This window comes from Rattus norvegicus, chromosome X (assembly GCF_021556685.1).
Source record: "Rattus norvegicus strain SHRSP/BbbUtx chromosome X, alternate assembly SHRSP_T2T, whole genome shotgun sequence".
Lineage (NCBI taxonomy): Eukaryota > Metazoa > Chordata > Mammalia > Rodentia > Muridae > Rattus > Rattus norvegicus.
The window spans coordinates 85,039,415-85,058,016 of NC_141554.1; the positions used below are offsets into that span (position 1 = coordinate 85,039,415).

The window sequence follows — 18,602 nt, forward strand, 5'->3', positions numbered from 1 at the left end:
GTTAGTGGTTCCTATTAGCATTCTGATCACATAGGCCTCTTGTGACTCCCTTTCATTTTTTTTCCTTTTCATTAAATCAGCTACTTGCTTTGTGTTCTTACAGGATGGTGAACTAGCCAGTTCATGTTATATTTTTAAACAGTGATTTATACTGTAGACATAATGAAAAATATATGTAATAACCATTTTATGTATGTTTTACTAGACTTTGGAGCTAAGCTTTCTCTCAAAATTCTATTTGAACTTTCCCTGCAGGAAATAATATTTTAGAATTCTAAAATTTGCATAAGACAATATATCTGACTGTCATACCAGAAACAAAAAATATAGATTTGACTCAGTAGTAAATTGAAACTCACGAGTAACTTAAAGTCTTTGATTGGATGAAGAGAGGGAGAGAAAATTAGCAATACATTCTCATTGTATAGGTACTTCACATTTTCATCACACGTTTATTACTGTCAATTAGAGAAACGAAATGAGGTATTTATCATTACAATTAAAAATAGCCTTGGGAGCCTAAAAGGATGACTCAAAATGAGGTATTTACCATTACAGTTAAAAATAGCCTTTGGAGGCTAAAAAGATGACTCAGTAGTTAAGAGTGAGTCTGCTCTCCTAGAGAACACAGGTTTGAATCCCAAAATCCACATAGTGGCTAGAAGTTCAGACTCAGGGAAATTTGTGGAATCTGAATGCATGAGGTGCATAGACATGGATCCAGGCAAGCACCCACATATATAGAATAAAAGCAAATGCAATGTCAACAACAACCTTTAATACCTTGGATTGCGAGAATTCCATTCTTCATATCAGCTGTGTCCCTGTCAAGGACTCAGGTGAGATACTTAAAAAAAAAACATTATATGGTCCAAGATCAGTCATGATTAAACAAATGTTATAACTTCTCATTTCCTACACTCATTTCTTCCTTTTCATGTGCTTAGAAAACTCAAATGGTTTTGTAATTTTATATACTCTTATTTCAACACAGAAGCCAGTGACACTGTTAAGTGCCTAGGTAGACGCATTTTTCCTACTAAGTACTACCATTTTTTAAAAGTTAAAGGATTGTGAAAACCATAGACAAGGTTGTCAATGTAAAAACTAGAGCATGAAAAGCAATTTGATCTTATACTCTCTTCTCTAATGAGACTTCTTAAGGTCTTCTGCACAGGAGAGAAGATGAGGCTTTTTAAATGTTCCCATTCAATTGCCTCTTTGCACACAAAAACAAGGAAAGCATTCGAGGTATTACACTTGATGTGCCTTTTGGAATGAAAGGCAGATTTCTCTTACAACTTTCTGAAGTTGTTAAGAAAGAATTACTACCTACTTTAAATGTACTAATTTTAAAGAAAAAGTATTACCTTACATTTAAGCTACAGAGCACATATATATGTATATGTATATGTATATATATGTGTGTGTGTATATATATATATATATATATATATATATATATATATATATAAATTGATCTACAAATAGCACTTTGAGTTGCTGTTGACTCTGTTTTGCAAATGAAACAATTGAGGTCCAGAAATATTTGATAGTGTGTTCAAGGTAATTAAGCAAGTTGCAGAAATAAGACTGTTTGATTTTTGAGTAAAGAGAAAACCTGAGAAACTCAGATGGGAGAAATAACTTATATCATCTGAGACTTGAGATTTAATTTGGTCATGCCAGAGGTAAGTGGTTATGAGACTCCTGGTGTTCTTGCCAATGTAATGCGGGAGTTTTCAATGAAGTCTAATTCAGCACAGTTAAATATTCAGTTACAATACACCTAGGGAAAATGATGGTAAAATTAAGTATATTAAATACACCCATTCAGAATCAATGAATGTTAATACATTTTTGAAATATCTCATTTGAAGGAGGCAAATCATAACTTTGCATAAGCAAGAAAAAGATGATGTAGCATTTGTTTTTAAAATGTAAATATAAATTTATTATTGTTTTCCCCAGATATATTAAGATATAGTCAAAAAGTTTAAATATGTATATCATATATATATGTACATATTTCTTTATCCATCCATTCATCTGTTGCTGGAAACCTCAGTTGATGTCATACTTTCACTATTAAAAATACTGCTACAATGCATATGCTATCCTTTGGATATATATCCTTAAGACAGACTTTTGACTGATTCAGGTGTTCAGGTTTTGAGGAATTTCACGCAGTTTCCTATAATAGTCATACTAATATTGCTACAAACAGTACACAAGGAGTTCTTCTTGAAGACACCTCTTCCAACACATTTGTTTCTTTATATGATTATAACAGCTGTGAGTTAAATTGTGTTTTAATTTCTATTTCCCTAATTCTTTTTGATACTGAGATATTTTTCCCATATCCATAAGTCATTTGTATGCTATTCTTTCATAACTCTTTATGCAGGTCCATTCTTCAGATTTTGAGCAGATTATTATTCTGTTTTTAAATTGGTTGCTTGATTTCTTTATATATTTTGGATATTAGTTCCCCAGAAAATATTTGGTTTGCAAATATATTTTCCTATGACTGACTTTATCTTTTGTTCTCTTTTGCTGTTTCTGGTGTTTGGCATTGCTCTACGGAAGCATTTTATTTGCACACAATCACGTTTGTGTATTGATTCCTTTGTTATTTGTGCTTGTTTTTTGGGGGGGGGTGCTTTTAAACTCATATCCTAAAAAAGTAACCCAAAACTTTGTGTAATCCAGAATCTAGCTCCCTATTGACTGATGTCAGTTGAGCTGGTAAATACCCAGAAAAACTGTCAGTTCCTAAGGAAGTAGATTTCCCAGTGGGGATTTCTGCATCTCATCTGTATAGTTGTTCTGTGCATGTTTCCCACATAGTTCCCATTGTATTTATCTGTTCTACTTGTCACCTTTCAATAAAGTATATCAAATGTTGATTAAAAAAAGTAACTTACAAAACCAATATTAAGAAGATTTTTCCTTATGTGTTTTTGTAGTCATTTTATAGTTTCACATCTTACGTTTAAATCTTAGTATATTTTGCTTGATTTTGGATATGGTGTGTAATAATTTTTATGCAGTCAGAATTATCAACATTATTTATTGAAGAAATTGTCCTTTTCCCATTGTATGTTCTTCAGAACATTGTTTAAGATCAACTGCTCAAAATTTTAGGAGCCTTTCACCTAAACTTTGTATTCTCTTGTGTGGTTGATATATCTGATTTTATCCTTGCTTCATGGTGCTGTGATTGCTAAAGCATTGTAGTACAATTTTATTGATTTTCTTTTGACAGGACCTTACAATGTAGTCTAAGAAAGTTACTTAAGCAGCTGGACCTGGCCTTGAACTCATAGCAATAATCCTGCCTCAGCTTCCTGTAGTGATTAATCATTATACCTATCTGTAGTATAATTTTAAATCATGTAGCTTGATATTCCAGCTTTCTTCTGAAATCACATTCTTGGTCAGAAATAATTTGGCTTTTACCATAGGCAAAAGTGTTGTTATTACATTTCAAAAAGAATCCACTGTCCTTGAGAATACACATTCACAGGTTTTGACATTATTACAAATATTAAGTTATTTCTTTCAAGAACAAGAACTATTGACATTGCATTTGGTTTTCTCTTATTTGTAACTACTTTTCTGTGGTGAGAACACTATCTTCTCATGACATTCAATCATTAAAAGCTTTTGGGATTTTCTTAATAAATAGAAGGCAGAGAATTTACAGGATTTAAAATAGAGAAATGAGAGTAAACTATATGTATAACATTGATGGTATTTTTAGTACTTGCTATTTTGGCATTAGCGTCTGAATGTTTAATTTATTTTGCAGCATGCCCTTTGATGAGAATACTATTTAGCTTGTTTGATAGTAAAAAGATTTACTCAGGAAAGAAGCCAACATAAATATTAAGCTTTCTTTGAAGGAATTGCACTGAGATTTTAAAAGAGCAAAAAAAATCATTGTTGGTATAGTACTGCCCCTCTGGTCAAATTATGAAGTAGGACATGCTTGTCTTAAGCTCAACTTCCTATTTTGTTTCTCAAATAGCATTGAGGCACTCTATCTTCCTGATATCTCTTCCCTTTAACTACTTATCACCGTGAAACGTAAATGATCTCTGCCTCAGTATCTTGCCTAGAGAACTGATGAACCACCAATGGATTGTTGATAGCTACAGAAGAGGTTCAATCTTTAATTCTCTAGTACTTTCAGATTTAAGCATTACACCATAGGAGGGAGTACAATATGTCACCTATTGTGAAATGCTTCTAGCTACTACAGAATTTGAGGGCTGGTGTACGTGTTTTTATCACTCTCAAAAGTATTGTGTATTAAAAACACTGTATAAAACATTTTGTATAGATGTGGTTGTTGCCTGCATATATACTGGAAATTTTAGTAGAAACATTAAAAGCTAAGAGGTTTAATGTGACAGAGGAAGAGGGAGATGTAGTTCAAATCAATGATATTGATTTCAAAATATGAGACGTTCTACACTTAGGTTTGTAGTAATGAGTTCTAGAATTAGTGGAATGTAGAACTCTGCATAATGGTTCTCACAGGGATAATTTACATTTTTCCATTGTTTACTAGTAAATATATAGTAAGTGATGTACTAAGATTCCAAATCAATTCTTGTGGAAGAGATGAACAATCCAACTGTAGTACGTTAGAATTTCCATGAAAAGTTTGATCCACTCTTTCTTCTTTTTTCCATCCTTTTCATTCCATGGAACTCAATTTTATTTGTCCACATGCTGCTTCTTCCACCTCCCTCTATGTATCTGCCTTTTTGGTTATCCCATCTATTTATTTTACACCTTGAAACTTTTCTTCTCTTACGAATAAATACTTACCTAGCTTTCTGTGTGCAAGAAATCTGGAAGGAGATGGCTTTGCTTCAATTTATGAATCACTTTTACTTATTTATATAAACTTTGTATTCAAGCCCATGCATTTCATTTTGACATTACTATGGAGGTTATAAAGATTTATTCTCATATGTACAACAATGTCAAGCAACCAGAGCTTCCAGGGACTAAGCCACTACCTAAAGACTATACATGGACTGACCCTGGACTCTGACCCCATAGGTAGCAATGAATATCCTAGTAAGAGCACCAGTGGAAGGGGAAGCCCTGGGCCCTGCTAAGACTGAACCCCCAGTGAACTAGACTGTGGGGGGGAGGGCGGCAATGGGGGGAGGGTTGGGAGGGGAACACCCATAAGGAAGGGGAGGGGGGAGGGGGATGTTTGCCCGGATACCGGGAAAGGGAATAACACTCGAAATGTATATAAGAAATACTCAAGTTAATAAAAAAAAAAGAGAGATAAAAAAAACCACACCAAAAAAAAAAAGATTTATTCTCAGTTCCTGTTCTGATAATTGAGCCCTCCCCCCCACTCGTGTGTGTGTGTGTGTGTGTGTGTGTGTGTGTACTCCAACTAGTTTGAACATGTGTTAAATGAGTCAATTTAAATAATAAAAGCTAAGATAATTTTAATTTTATGTATGTGTTCTAACTTCATTAAGATAATAACACAAAATTTTAGAATAAATATGTTGGATTAAAGTCATTTAATGAACTTTCGAATGGGATGTAATGGCATACATCTATCATGTCAGCACTTAGGTAGCCAAGGTTCTGTACTTCCAGGATACCCTGGATTACAATAGTAAAACCTTCTCACATGAAAGGGGAAAAGTTTCACAGCCATATTTTCCCCTTCTTTTAAAAGATATTTATTTATTCAGATTACTTCCCAACATTAGTGCCTCCCTCTCCTCCCAGTACCCTCTCACAATATCCTCCCTCCATTCTTCCTTCCCCTTCTCCATATCACCTCCCTATCCTCCATTAACACCCAGCCCATTGCCTCCCATCCACCACAGCAAATAAGTCACTGCTGGACTATGCACATCCTCTTCCACTGAGGCCAGAAAAGGCAGATCAGTTAGGGAAACAGGACCCACAGCCAGATAGGAAACAGATTTAAGGACAGCCCCTACTCTAGTTTTTGGGGAACCTGCATGAAGATCTAACTGCACATCTGCTACAAATGTGCAGGGCCAGGGTTGGGGTGGGGCTGTGGGTAGATCCAGTTCATGATTGCTCTTCAGTTGGTGGTTCAGACTCTGGGAACCCCCCAGGGGCCCAGGTTAGTAGACTCTTTTGTCTTCCTATGGAGTCACAGTCCACTTCCTGTCCCTCAATACTTGCCCTACCTCTTCCACAAGACTCTTGAACTCCACCTAATGTATGGTTGTCAATGTCTGTATCTGTTTCCATCAGCTATTGGGTGGAGCCACTCAGAGGACACCCATGCTAGGATCCTGTCTGCAAGCAAAACAGAGTATGATTAATAGTGTTGGGGATTGGTTCTTGCCCAGGATGGATCTAAATTTGGGCAAGTCATTGGTTGGCCATTCCTTCCACCTTTGCTCTATCTTTGTCCCTGCATATCTTGTAGGCAGGACACATTTCGGGTTGAAGGTTTTGTGGGTGGGTTGCTGTGTTTATCCCTTTACCAGGAGTCCTACCTGGCTGTAGAAAGTAGCCACTTCAGGATCCATATCAGCCACTGCTAGTAGTCTCAGTTAGAGTCACCCCCATAGATACCCTGTAGTCTTTCCCCTTCCTCCTCAGGTTTCTGGCATGTCCTAGAGATTGCCTATCCCCAACTGCAGATTTCTTTCTACCATGCTCTCCCCATACCTGATCACTCCCTTGCCTCACTCCTCTTCCTATCCCCTGTCCCACCCAGTTTCCTCCCTCCTTCTACCTTTTATTTTGTTCCCTTTCTGAGAAAGATTCAACTATCCTCCCTAGGGCCCTCTTTGTTATTTGGCTTCCTGGGAGCCTGTGGATTATAAATTAGTTACCTTGTACTTTATGGCTAACATCCACTTAGAAGTTAGTACATACAATGCATGTTTTTTTGTGTCTGGGTTACCTCAGTCAGGATGCTATTTTCTAGTTCCATCCATTTGCCTGCAAAATTTGTGAAGTCATTGCTTTTAATAGCCGAGTAGTATTCCATTGTGTAGATGTACCACATTTTCTTTATCCATTCTTCAATAGAGGGGCATCTAGGCTGTTTTCAGCCTCTGATTATTATGAATAAAGTTACTATGAACATAGTTGAGCAAGTGTCCTTGTGAGATATTGGAGCATCTTTTTTGGGTATAGGCCCAGGAGTGGTATAGCTGGGTCTTGAGGTATAACTATTCCAAATTTTCTGAGAAGCTGGCAAGTTGATTTCCAGAGTGGTTGTATAAGTTTGCACTACCACTTGCAATGGAGGAGTGTTCATCTTTCTCCGCAACCTCCCCAGCATGTGCTGTCACCTCAGTTTTTGATCTTAGCCATTCCTATGGCTATAAGGTGGAATATCAGAGTCATTTTGATTTCCATTTCCTTGATGACTGAAAAAAAATAATAGTTCTTTAAATGTTTCTTGGTTATTAGAGATTCCTCTGTTGAGAATTCTCTGTTTAGCTCTGTACCCCAATTTTAAATAGGGTCATTTGAGTTTTACATTTTCGTTTCGTAATCAGTGTTCATTGGATATGAATTTGCTTTCCTGGCTAGTTCATCATCATCATCATCACCACCATCATCATCATCATCACCACCACCCCCCCCCACATCCCCTTCCTCTGCCTCCTCAACATCATCATCAACAAAAGCATCAATAACATTACTTTGCTTGTCTATAAAATTAGTTGATGCCTTCAAGGGTTACTAATACTGTAGGACTGTCAGTTTTCACACCGAGTGGCCCTTTTTAATAATGCATACATATTTACAGTTTCCTAGTTTTGTCAGGCATCCCTTCTTGCCACTCTCAAGGTTTACCTTAGCATCTTGATCCATAGAGTTGAAATAGAGCTAGTTCCTATTTTACAGGGCTTTTGTTTAATTTGTATTATCAAATATGTGAAAATGACTTAGAATACTGCCTGGTATGTTTATGTATTCAATACATATTTTAGGGTTGATTTTATATACATTTTATTATCTTTTCCCCAAAATATTTCAAAGTATTGATATTACCACAATTGATACTTAAATTTGGTCCTATTGCTGTGATTATCAGTCTCAGTATAGATACCTTATTTGACTCTACCAATCTTCACTCCATGTCAACGTGCCTAATGTTTTCAATCCCCTTTCCACTTGTTATATAAGATTCTTTTTTCCAATCAAGTCTTTATCTTTCATATATTTAGTAGTCTAAGTCTTTACTGTATCTGATGTCTCTTTGTCCACTGGTTATAGTCTACACTTACCTTAGTAGATCATTTCTTTCATTTGAATTGTCCTTCAGATCTATTAGTTACTTAGATTTTTAACCTTATTTTTGGCTTTCATAGCACTTTTCAATTCTTTCTCTCTCCCTTCCCCCCTACCCCCCTCTGCATTCCAGCAAGTGTGTGTGTGTGTGTGTGTGTGTGTGTGTGTGTGTGTGTGTTGATGAGTTTATGTGTACATATGTTGAAGCCAGAGGCTGATGTTGGGTGCCTTTCTCAACCAGTATACTTTTTAGAGACAGAATCTTTCACTGAACCCAGACCTCTCCAATTTGACTAGATTGGCTGGCCAGAAAGACCAAGGGGTCCTTGTATCTCTCCATACCCAATGCTAGAACCACAAATTCATATCCTATGACATGCTTTTGTTCATTAGTGCTGAGGATTGAACTCAGCTTCTCATGCTTGTCTGGCAAGCATTTTATGACTAAGCCATCTCTGTGGTCCTCATTTTCCAACTCTGTAAATGTAATTGTATGGCATGAACCTTGAATTTAGAAATATTCCAAGCCTATCTACGATATTTACAAGCTGTGCAACAATAGATGTGTCAACATATCTCAAATATTTTTTTCAGTGAGGAAATGGGAATAAAAATAACTACCTAATACAAGTGCTGTAAGAAGAGCAAAATGGATTTTCAAAGAGCATGGTACATTTAATGCTCTGCTTTTTGACCTTTTATGTAGAAATGATCAGTTTGGAAAAATTCATTGAGATTTACATTTATGAAATGTGCCAAAAAGTCTTTTGTTTTAAAAAATTGCTAAATAAATATTAACAAAGTTTCTGGTATGCAACAAATGTTCATTTTTTTATTAGTAGTTCTTGCAAACTGGATTCTATTTATATCACTATATTCATCAGTGATCTTTAATAAATATATTCCAGAATATATTTGCAGAATCAGCATTATCATTTTGAATGTTTTTTCTTTCACTGAATTTTTCAATATTTCTGGATTATCCCACTCAAATACTAATTGACGCAGCCAGGATTTTTTTTTTATTTAGCAGATTTTTATTTTATAAATTTCTGCGCACAATTGTTCGTGTGTCTGCATATATGTTTATGTGGATGTGTTTTTCATTCTTCCCTGTATTTGTAGGAAGACAACTTACTGAGAAATTAGCCAAAGGAACGAGTTTTTCTTAACTTTTTATTTTTAAGATAAAATGTCAATTTGTAATTTAGACTGGACAAGAACTCCTGCCTCTACCTCCCAAGTGCTGGGATTATAGATAATTATTGCCCAAATTGGCTTAAAGGAGGTTGTTTTGAAAGGTAATTTGAACTGAAAGCAATAGATGGTGAAAGATTTGGGGACTGCTATCACTGAGCAATAGTTTAATTCCAATAAGTAAATGATGTCAGGGCAGTGCCTAGAGGCATGTATATTTGTCAGAGAAATAGCACTAATAGGAATAGGGGAAACGAGAAATTTGTAAAGAGGTAGTTTTTTTTTTTGACAGAATTGTTTGCTGTCCAGATAGCTAAACCTTATGCCTGTGATATGCATACAATTTCCATTAATCTCTGAAGGAGAATAGTCTCTGAAGGAGATGAAATTAATTGCAATAAATTATGAAAACATTAACTCTCTAATATTCTTATTGGAGCGGTAATAGATAAAACACTAAGTGAGAGTGTATAAAAACGGTTCAAGTCTCAGTCTTTTTTCCTTATCATACAGCGCTGCATTGGGCAAATAATTTAATCTTCTTGAACATCAGCTTCCTCATCTTCTGATAGATATTAACAGTCTCTCCTCCCAATCATTTTCCAAACTTTGCTGTCAGGCTCAAATAAGATAATATACGTAGAGATACTCTGAAACTCTCATGGCACCACACAGATGCAGAGAATGATCTGTAAGGTACTTGTTACATATCCCCGCCCTCCCATGCAGCTGCCATGTGACTGGATGCTACTACACTACAGCACAGAACGTCAGAGACAGCAATGACCAGTAAACGGATGAAGGCTGTTGCTTAGGGGAGTAGATTTGATTTGGGAAGCATTTCTCAGAGTACAGACCTGGTGGCAAGCTGTGTCTGACTTGTGAGAGTCGGTGTTGTTTGAATTCTTTCCTGAATGTGACAACCTGCTGTTTATTTATAGGTGAGTCACTTTTTCATATAAATTTATAGTTGAATCATGTTAAGCAAATGTGTCTGTTCTGTAGCAATGAAGAAAATAGGAAAGAGAAAAAGTGGATTGTTTTTGTTGTTACTGCTTTTATTAGATATTTTAGAAAATAATTAAAATTGTATTATGTATATCTTCAGAAGCATACTTCTGAATTTCTACTATGCAAAACTGCATTTTGCTTAGGAAGAGTAAATTCCAGGGATGTTTGGGAAAATGACTTTAATTGATATTTCTTTGGCTTTATTGTAGAATAATTGACTAATAAAATAATAGATGTGGCTAAGGTGTGCAGTGTGATGTTTTGACTGACATTTACATTGTGACATGATTATCGTGATCGAGATTAGTAACTTCTGACACAGTTGTCTTTTCTCTTTTATAATGAGAACACTTAAGATCTGCCGCTGATGCTTTACTGATAATAAATATGAAGCAAGCAATACATTATTAACTATATTCACATGCTGAATGTGAGGCTAGCAGAGGCTTTTTTATGGAGTTGTTTCTGTTTATGCAAATCAGATGTCTATCTTGTCTGAGGTACTTGAACCTTACAAAGAAAGAGAAAGGGAATATGAATTAATTGTGATTACATAGTTAAATTGAATTCATGATTTCATTTATATCATAATAAGGAAGAGGAATGTGCTATAGCACTTTTATCTTGTGCTTCTATGTGGTAGAAGAGACTAGGGAGACTCATGTTCGTGTGCTTGGATTGCGTGTGTGTGTGTGTGTGTGTGTGTGTGTGTGTGTGTGTGTGTGACAGAGAGAGAGAGAAAGAGAGAGTCCACGTATGTGTGCTTTTATGAGATATCTTACGAGATATGTTTTATAACATATTCAGAATAGCTTGAGAAGGTGCAAATGTTTTAATAATATATGACTTGGTTGTTATTGGGGAAATTGTGTCAGAGATTCTGTGCAAATATTACCCTGGCAGTAATAGGACCACTATTACAACATAGTTTTTATTTTTTATCACAATGAGCTATTGAATTTTTATTAAGTTTTGGTTTGTAATTACTGTGAAGCTAACTTATATGATGGTGGTTTGTCCTCCTCAGAATTCATGTTTGCGTTCTGCAAATGGTATACCATTTGTTGGGAAAAACAAAACGGTGCATGTAAAACTCCTTTGAAATCTGTGACGCAATATTCATAAGCAGCAATACTATTATCCCCACATTGTTTACTCAAATCCCTTTAGTTAAAATTAAAGGATTTTAGGTTATTTTTTATATCTGCAATGTTTTGTTCTTAGTTTGTTTGCTTTTTTACATAAAAACCATATTATTTTCGGTGTGTGTGTGTGTGTGTGTGTGTGTGTGTGTGTGTGTGTGTGTGTGTGATATAGCATTTGAAAGGATAAACACAGTGGGGTAGGAGGTGTAATTAAACCTTGCCAGGTCTTAGTGATTGACATTACACAAAGCTATTGTTAAATTACACATATCTTAAGAGGGAGGTTGGCGATAATTATTAACAAATTAGCACACATTAGTTTATCAGATTAACTTGCAGGATGCCGAAACCTTGGTAATAAAAACAAACTAAGCAGTATGCCATAACTCTCAACAAAAAAATCGAAATAAAAATGCCCCTTTGATTAAATAGCAAAAAGTAAGATTTCAACAATTCAAATGTGCCAACCCTAATCTAGCCTCTATGATGTATGTATTCAAATACAGAAACCTAAGATAATTTCACTGCAAGCATCCCAAAGTTATGTCAGTAATAATAACAACAATTCACATGCGTACCGTCGACATACATAGAATGAGCAGGCAGGAGAGAAGCTACTTTGAGACATCTGATAAAGGTATCAAACATCTACCTCTGTAAAGATGGACACGAGCCAGCATGTAACTGGCTCTAATAATTTCATTTGGTCTGAAGTGATTCATGTATATTCATGCGTGTAAAATGCATTTTTTCTGCGTTGCATCTCTTCTGCCCACTCATCACCATTTGCTTTCCCTCGTTCATCATTAGTGTTTGAATGTCCCCCTCCCTGCCCAATCTTTGTACCTAGATCCTGAAAGACAAGCCTATTCGTGACTTTACAAAATTCTCACCTCTTTTGAGTGCTTTAAAAATATGGTATGTGTGATGTATTTATGGAAGTACTACAATGGGGTATAGATGATCAGCCCTTATTCCCCCTACCCCCACATGTAATTTGAAACAATTGTTTCTATATGTGGGCCTCAGTTTCCCCACCTGTACAATGAAAGAAATGAATCCCATTCTTTTCCAGATTAATTTCAGCTATGTTCAGAATTCATTAATTCTCTTCATTGGACCAGACGGCCCTTGGGGGGGGGGCAAGAAATCCCTGGGGAACCGCTTTTTTTTCCCAGTGAATGTGGGTATTAATAGAAAGCTTGTCACTTTTAGATGTTTCCTTTCATAAAGGATTAAAAAAAATGTGCATTACCCACTATTACACGTCTGTCGCCCACAGCTTCGATAACACTTGATGCAGGAAAAAGGGATTTTCAGATACGACATCGAGGGCTGTAAGACCATACATAAGAGTATAATTTCAGCTTTGTGTGAAATGGAGGCCACAGATTCAGATTCACAGCGTCCAGGGGTCAAGGGATGTGAGTTTTGTTTGCTTGCTTGCTTTTGTTTTTGTGACCACCTATACTCCTAGGAAACACAATGATTTATCTCGCAGTGTGAAAACAGGGCACTTCCGTGGGTCTCTTGTAAACCCACAGCACCTCTGTCCAGCGCACGTACCACGGGGGAACTACTTGAACTAATCCGAAGCATCCGCGGAACATTGGGTAACTACAAAAGACCTTAGTTCTAGCCTTTTCCGACTCCTCCGCCCTCACCCTGAAGTCAGGACCTTGATTTTATGGTCTGTAAAGATTAGGAAGAGGAGAAGTAGGTTTCCCACAGCCTTTAGGAAGGGGCAAGTCCTCCCTTTGACTCGGGTCCCACGGAACGTTCCCTTTTATTCGAGTATCTGGGGCCACCTGTTGCTTTCGACTTAAGTTTTCTTCCTCCGCTGGCTTCACGCTCCCTCGGCAAGTGCCGTGGGCGTGTGTTTATTGTCGTGAGATTCCCTCAGGCGCTCTGTCAGCTTTTCCGACAGTTCGGGAGGGACGGCAAACTTTGAAGGCAGGCTCCTCCGCGCCTGCAGGGGGCAAGGGTCAAGCCGGGGGCCGGAGCCTCCGCGCTGCGCACGCCCCCGCGCCCCTCCGCGGAGCAGCCGCTACGTCACGTCGACGGCAAGCGGAGGTTTCCCCAGCACGCGCCGGCAGTTGACTGTGAGCACGGCCAGGGGCGCGACGCGGCGGAGACTCCGTGGCCGGCTCCGGCCGCTGAGGGGGCAAGGCGGCCCCTTGGCGAAGGCTGCGCTAGGGGAAGAGGCGAGTAACAGAGGGGCCCCGCTGGGGTCCGCCGAGGGGCTGGGGCGGCGGCGGGGCTGCAGTTCGCCCTCTGAGGAAAAGCCACCTCGCGGGCTGGCCGGAGCGCGCGTGTTCCGTGAGGGGAGAGGCGCGCGGGAGCTGGCGCGAGGCGCTGTGTGGGCGGAGGGAGGCAGCGAGCGCCCGCAGGCCGCTGGGGGGCCCCCCGGGGTGGCCTCCTGACAGGGACACTGCCTTGACGTCGTCGCCCCGCTTCGCGCTTCCAGCGGGCGTGAAGAGGGCGAGGCAGAGAGCCAAGGCGGAACTTCGGCTGAGGACTGGAGCTGCGAAAGAGTCTTGAGGGGAAGAAGGCGAGGGCGGGAAAAGGGAGCGCAGCGGCGCCAGGTTGGTCCTCTGACTCTTTGGGCCCCCGCGGCTGGGAGTTTGACTGGCTGTCTCTGAGGTGAAAAGCCCAGATTTCTCTCCGTGGTTAGGCTCTGGGCACAGTGGGGAGGTAAAGGCAGGAAAGGGGGCGTGGGTTCTGGGATTGCGGACTTCAGCTCAGCTTTAGGAAAAATTCCCACAAAATTTCTCTGTTGGCAAGCCTCGGGGTGTCATGCTGGCCATTCCAACCTTAGGATGTTGGCCTGCTCGCCCCCCACACCCCGCTCGCCCCCTGCGTGCTTCCGCTGCGACCTGGATGGCTTTTGATTAGATAGCAGTCCAATGGCCCTTTAAATGTCTAAATCCCCAGAGCCCATGATTCACCTTTTATGATCCTTGTCAGCATTATTTATATAATTCTCTTACAGAAATAACCGTGGTCAGTTCAGCTGCTGTTGTAGAATTTGGTTTGCTTTAAATTTTAATGCCTTAATGTCTTGGATGTGGTAATAGGACATCTATTGTGTATTTAAACTACATAGGGCTTAATTAGAATGCTAATAATTAGGGGCCCTCCAGTTTCCAGCGTAACATCCTACATAGGCTGTAGACCCAAGCCCTTCAGCATAAAGCAAGGTTAATTAGCTCTTTTCAAAGCTAGACAGCATTCATAAGAATAGACTCTAGGGTCTTAAGAAGACATTTTCCACTATTTTAGACCATAAATATTTTACTTCTAAAAATTATTTTTACCAGTTTTTGTTTTCTTTCTTTTATTTTCATTCTTAAGAGCTGAGATAAAAACCCTGGATGAATGTTTTGTATAAACAGACATATGGATTTGCAGCAGTCTGAGAAAACAGGCCACAGTCCTCTTATCTACAGTTAAAAGAAAAAGCAGTGGGTGCCAGAAAGGCAAAAATCAAATCATTTGAGTAGATTAGAGAAAAGAATGGAGAAAATTATCCTCATTGCATACTGAAGACCCATTTCTTTGAAATTAAAGGCCTTTGATGATGCTATGAAAACACAGCAGTACTACATGTTTTAAACTAGTGAATTTCCTCATGCTGGGCATATATCGAGCACACATCACTTGCTTATTGAGTGTACGTATGTACTTGAATGACATGAAATATTTTCCGTCTTCTTGGAACAAACTTTCTGTTGAATGTCAGCAGTTTATACGTGTCATATTGCTTTAATTTTTTCTCTTCATAGTAACTGAAGAAAGCCTTCACAGTTCACCGCAGTGCTTACCTAAATCTCCTTTATTTTATCTCCCACCCTCCCTGTTCTATATAGTTTCTGCTATTCTCACATTTCCTGCTGGTGGATGCCTTGCTGCTTTCATCCGTTTTTTAAGACAGCTGACGATCTGACAGTAAGTATCACGTTTTTTTTTTTTTTTTTTTCAGATATGTTTCATTAGTAGCTTTGGCAATTAACAAAAAAATTTAACCTTCTGTTGCCAATGTAATAATTATTAGTTTTCAATAAATTAAAAGTAATTACAATGAAAGTTGACTACAGTTACCCTACCAAACTCCAGTGGACTGGACCAATGGACAGGTGGCTCTGGTTAAAGTAAATGGTTAAGAAAATGGGTCACAAAACAAAAGAAGTTATGTATCTGGGTAAGAGACAGGCAGGGAGGGGCAGGGGCTAAGGAGGCAGGGCAAGAGATTAGAAATGTTGTGGAAAATAGCCAGAATGCAATATAAATATGTATGACATTCTCAAGAACTAAATATTAACAAAAGTATTGTGCTCACAATCCTCATTATCCACAATTTTACCTATTTAATAACCAGATATGGCTAATAACTACCATACTGAACAATGCTAATGTAGAAGATTTTGACATTGTTGAATGCATTATTAGACACTCTAGAGGAATCCTGTTAGCCCATGCCATTTCTTGAATTTGTGAGTGAAATTCAAACTTTGTTTTATTTAAAAGCATTTTGTTCAGGTAAACAAAATACTTTGCAGTAATCTAAGAAAAGATTATGGAAATAAGGGTCTGAATAAATTGGGCTACGTGAGGAGGGAAAGAATGGTGGTAGAATTAATCTAATGTGATCATCGTTATTAAGGCTGAGAATGTGAGGCCTACATTTAATATTTGTTAGACAATTGCTTTGTTACTTTAGAGCATCTTTTAAAATATGAATCCTTGTTGTTTATATTTTGTAAAGTATTACTATTTAGCAATACAATTTGTTAAACGGTAGAACTAAAAGGGAAAACAGGTTTAGAGTGTCTTTGCTATTGCACTATTATATGCCATCTTTTGTTTTCTCTTGTTCTAATTTTTTTTTGTCCTTTGAAACATGGTCTCACATAGCCCAGGTTGACCTCGAATTCTCAACCTAGCCAAAAGAATGAGCTTGAATTCCTGATCCTTCTGCATTTGTCTCTCAAGTACTGAAATTGTAGGACTGTGCCACCTTCTCTGGCTTCTATTTTGCTTAATGTAGTGGTTAAGAGTTGAGTGATACAGCATGGATCCTGAAAGCTGCAAAAAACAAAAAATAGGGCCTTCAAGATCATCAAGACTAATAATGATTCACATTTTCAGAATGAATATTTTGATTCCAGAAAGCATTTTATATCCAATTTTTGCTGTAGGTGGGGCAGATTTTATAATTTTGCGTCTATGGCTCATGTTTGTCTCATTTTCTTTGGTTTGACTCAGATGCCACCTGCTGCATGAAGCTGTTTTCTGTACAGATAAGCATGAACTTAACTTTTTCTTTGTATAGTACTATTAAAGTTAAAAGGTTTCTGTATTTTCTTCTTCATCTTAGTGGAGTCCTTCAACTCCTTCTCCTACAAAACAGAAATCACTTGGAATTCATATTTAAATTTTTTATTATCCTAAATATCTGCTTCTCTAAATTACAGTTACTAACTGCTAACAATGTGACCATTACTAATGGTTAAGTATTTTCCTCCAAACCATCATACCTTATAATATATGATAATTAAATGTAGAGTGTATGAATGAATAAAGTATCAACCTTATTAAGTTCTTTTTTTTTTATTCTTAGGTATTAAGATTTTCACTGTCCATTCTGAGAGATGGCACAATTGTTTCGTTATTTCCAGGGAGATCCTGTTGCAACATCCTCTCCCACTGAAGTTCGTATGTGGGTAGAAGGTAATATATTTTGAAACATTTTTTAGTCTTGTCTTTCCATGCCACACTTCATCTCTTTATATGTCAGTGGACCATATTTTATAGACTTATGGTACATAAAAATAGCACTTTTAAGTCTTTCAAAGATGTTTCAAAATTTAAAGGTTACACCCGAAGTCTGTAAATTTCAGTTCACACCATTATATTTTATGTAAATTACAAGAATAATTTCATAATTGTGGCATGAATATGGCTTAGTGTTAGAAAACTTGCTTAGCATGTGCAAGTGCCAGGGTTTAATTTTAAGCAATACACATGATTACATTCACATGTAAAAAAAAGAATATTTTCCTTGTCTAAATTTATACTTCCTTGTGTGGATATTAGAATTAGAATTAAACTAATGTATTAATTATTAGAATCTCCCAAAACATTCAGAATTAATGACAACATATAAATAAAGAACACTAGTAGATATGTATTTTTTTACAGAAAGAGTGATGGGCAATGTAGGGAAATGAGCACAATGAAAGGAGAGTTAAATGTAATTAATTTTATTACTAATTAGGTTTAGTTATTATGTTTAACCTTTGAGAGATGAGGTTAAGTTTAAATCATCACATGATGCTCAGATTAACAGATATTTAGTGAATAATTTATTGATAAGGGGAAAACCAAAAATAAGATATTCTTTAATTTTCTTTATTACTACCAAAGCAAAAAATACGCTGGGAAAATTGCAGTCCTTAGCATTTTTTTAACTATTGAACTACTCCTCTTAAAGATAATGTGTATCATTGAGATATTGGAGAGCTCTTTTTGCATAGTTACTAGTAATAATGGTTTAGAATATTCTATGTTAGCAAATTGGATCAGGTAATGCATAGATGAAAATGAAATATTTATAAATATTAAATTCTTTAAAACTTACATCTATAAATTAGCTTTTATATATTCTCATATTTTGTTAAAAAGGTACATTTATCTAGCAAGCAAATTATATAATAAACAATTTAAATCGTATCAAATTAGTTTAATGTAGAACCACTTCAAGTAAACATAGCATTCTATTTATTTGTTCACATTTAATATTCATGTTTAAAAATTTTAATCTCTGAAAATTGACATTCCTTAAAGCCAATATATTTCTGTATTTTAGGAAATAACAACTTGGTTTCTACGTTTGAAATGACGTTCTGATATCTCAATTGCTACTTCTATCTTTGTTTCTGTGAATTATCTTCTTTTAGTTTTCAA

The 18,602-nt window shown here is 37.0% G+C and overlaps 1 protein-coding gene across 3 annotated transcripts in view; it reads left to right on the top strand.

Annotated features, from left to right (window-relative positions):
• The first annotated feature begins 13,730 nt into the window (after positions 1 to 13,730).
• The window catches only part of Tex16 (testis expressed gene 16), a 373,047-nt gene continuing 368,175 nt past the window's right edge, over positions 13,731 to 18,602 (top strand). For all 3 annotated transcript variants that reach the window (NM_001417287.1, NM_001417288.1, NM_001417289.1), the window contains 3 exon segments: positions 13,731 to 13,840; positions 15,506 to 15,584; positions 17,257 to 17,366. In NM_001417287.1, coding sequence (NP_001404216.1) covers positions 17,288 to 17,366 — 79 coding nt within the window. In that variant the 5' untranslated portion in view covers positions 13,731 to 13,840; positions 15,506 to 15,584; positions 17,257 to 17,287.